The sequence below is a fragment of the Colobus angolensis genome, unplaced genomic scaffold (genome assembly GCF_000951035.1).
Source record: "Colobus angolensis palliatus isolate OR3802 unplaced genomic scaffold, Cang.pa_1.0 Scaffold357, whole genome shotgun sequence".
Lineage (NCBI taxonomy): Eukaryota > Metazoa > Chordata > Mammalia > Primates > Cercopithecidae > Colobus > Colobus angolensis.
Genome location: NW_012116899.1, coordinates 627408 through 630032, shown reverse-complemented (window position 1 = coordinate 630032; position 2625 = coordinate 627408). Strand labels below are relative to the sequence as shown.

Sequence of the window (2625 nt, the reverse complement as noted above, 5' to 3'; positions counted from 1 at the left end):
CGAAAAAAAAAAATCTTTAGAGGCAAAGGACACAAAGTTGGAGGTTTCCTACAAAAATTGAGATTATCTGGCTCTTCTATAAAAATCAGAATGTTGGCTGGGTGCAGTGGCTCACCCCTGTAATCCCAGCACTTTGGGAGGCCGAGGCGGGTGGATCACCTGAGGTCAGGAGTTTGAGACCAGCCTGGCCAACAAGGCGAAACCCTATCTCTACTAAAAATATAAAATATTAGCTGGGTGTGGCGGCGGGCACCTGTAATCCCAGCTACTCGGGAGACTGAGGCAGGAGAACTGCTTGAACCCAGGAGGCGGAGGTTCAGCGCCACTGCACTCCAGTCTGGGCAACAGAGCGAGACTCTTGTCAAAAAAAAAAAAATCAGAATGCTGCTATGGGAGAGAGAAAGAACCAGCTGTTCCCAGCAGCCTTCCGTTAGCCAGTCCCAACTACCCTCTACTGCTTCAGCTGCCCACTGATGTTAGTTTTCTCACCCAGTAACTTCGTTGGCTTATGTTTTTTTCACCGTCTGTACACACTTGAGCTTGCAATCCTGGCATAAGTGATAAGCAAAATAGACGTGGTCCCCGCCCTCACGGGGTTCACAGGCTACCTATCACAGAAGAGAGTGAAACCGATTTCTCTCTGGAGAGGCCCACATGCAGAGAAAACTGTAAAAGCTCGCTGGGTTGTAGAAAGAGTTATCTACTACACCCTTGTTACTCCAAGTGTGGTCAAAGGACCAGGACCACAAGATCACCCAGGAACTTGACAGAAACGTACAACTCAGGTCCTCCCCCAGACCTACTGACTTGGAATCTGCATTCTCATCAGCATGTGTGCACGCCTCAGGTGTGCATACTCAAGTCTGAGAGCCTGCTCTACACCTCAGAGCCCTCTCGGGGGTAGATGAGGCTGTTGACCATGCTAAAGTTGTGGAAAGGGCTGCTGAAGGGGCTGCTTTGGCCCCCGCTGGTGCTGGCAGGGAAAGGGCTGTAATAGGAAGATCTCTGGCCGGTGCTATTGCTGGTGCTATTGCTCAGTTGCAAGGTGTCTGCTGAGGCCTCTGAGATGGAGGTCGGGGAGAACATGCTGCTGGAGGGCAGCTGGGCCCCCTGGATCCCTAGGTGGCGGCTGCCAGGGAGAGCCCGCTGGGTACTCACACTGCTGCTGACACTCAAGGAGCTGAGGCTGCTGAAGAAAGTGTTGAGACAAGGGGTGGAGGTGAGCATGGGTCCTCCAGGAGATGAGGCAGTACTCTTGGTGCCCTCCGGAGGCTCTGGGGAGTGGGAAGGCCTCAGCAGAGTGGAGGGGCTCTCTTCTTCTGGCTTCCCACCCACTCCAGACCCCAATCCTGAGGAGAGCCCTTCTTCGGACTTTGATGTCCCGGCAGCCACTGTGGAGCCATTGCTGGCCTCAGAGCGGCGCTTTCGCTTCCGACGGAAGTTCCCGTTGTCAAACATTTTCTCACAGTTTGGGTCCAGAGTCCAATAATTACCCTTTCCTGAGAAGATGAGAAAAACCAAGTGAGAGAAGGACCTATTTTATGCTTGTTTACTCAGCTTCATTTCTGGGAGGAGGAGAGCAGACTCTCATTAGATGCTGACAAAGATGCTCAATTCACTCTAATATTCAAACCAATCCTCTTTTGGGGAAAATGTTACTCTTTGCTTCAGACAGAAATCCAGAACAAAAATGTTCTGGCCACCTCTACCTCCTCCTGGTGGTGTCTACTACTTAAATCTGAAGACCTAATTTCATTTCTGAGACACTTGTAATTAAATCATGTAACACCTTCACTAACTCTAGATCCAAATTGTATGACCGTGCAAAGTCATGGAATCCTGATGCTACTTAAAGTTGAGCCTTAGACTGGGCCAACATAGTGAGATGTCTACAAAAAAAAAAAAAAAAAATTTGAGCCTCCCTTTATTTATAAAATAGAGATAAGGATAGTACTAATTTAGTGGATTGACTGTGAGGATTAACTATATCAGCATACTAGCTGGCACGCAGTAAGCAGTGCAAAAACAGCACTTATAATTATTATTCGTTGAAAGTGCATACTTCTTCACCTCTGAGAAAAATGCCCCACTGGAGAAAGGCAATCTCAAAATGACAAAAAAATTATTACTGAGCAATTGTTTTAACTATGCATTGGATGGCATAAATTTTGAGTATGAGGAAGCTCCTAGAACCTACATCCCCTCTTCATTTTGGGCAGGACCTGCCCCTACAAATCCTGCAAATGTTTCACCCATTGGGTAAATAAATTTCAGACACCAGGGCCTCATTTTTCTGCATGTAATGCTAGTTTTGTTCTATTTACCAAAAGTGAGGTAGAAAAGATCTATCATCTTGGAGGATTTTATCTCCCAAAAGCTTTTTTTTTCACTTCTGGCAAAAAGAATCCGATGTTTGAGAGTGCTGTAGAATGCTTATCTTGTGGTAAGTGCCTCACACGGATAACCTCAGCTATTCCTCACAGCTTTATGGCGATAGAACAGTATTATTGCTTCCACTTTTCAGATAGGAGAACTGGGGTGCAGACTGGTAAGTAACTTGTCATATTCCTAGTTAGTCATGATAGTCAGGATGTAAGCAGGCTGGCTCCAGACTCAGCATTTTTT

At 46.9% G+C, this 2625-nt stretch overlaps 1 protein-coding gene across 1 annotated transcript in view; it reads right to left on the bottom strand.

Annotated features, from left to right (window-relative positions):
• Nucleotides 1-876: 876 nt before the first annotated feature.
• FOXI3 (forkhead box I3) overlaps nucleotides 877-2625 on the bottom strand; it is a gene marked incomplete at its 5' end in the record, with an annotated part of 8641 nt that continues 6892 nt past the window's right edge. The window contains one exon of the mRNA XM_011953128.1: nucleotides 877-1499. Within this exon, the coding sequence (XP_011808518.1) occupies nucleotides 877-1499 (623 nt within the window). The remainder of the gene's footprint in view (nucleotides 1500-2625) is intronic.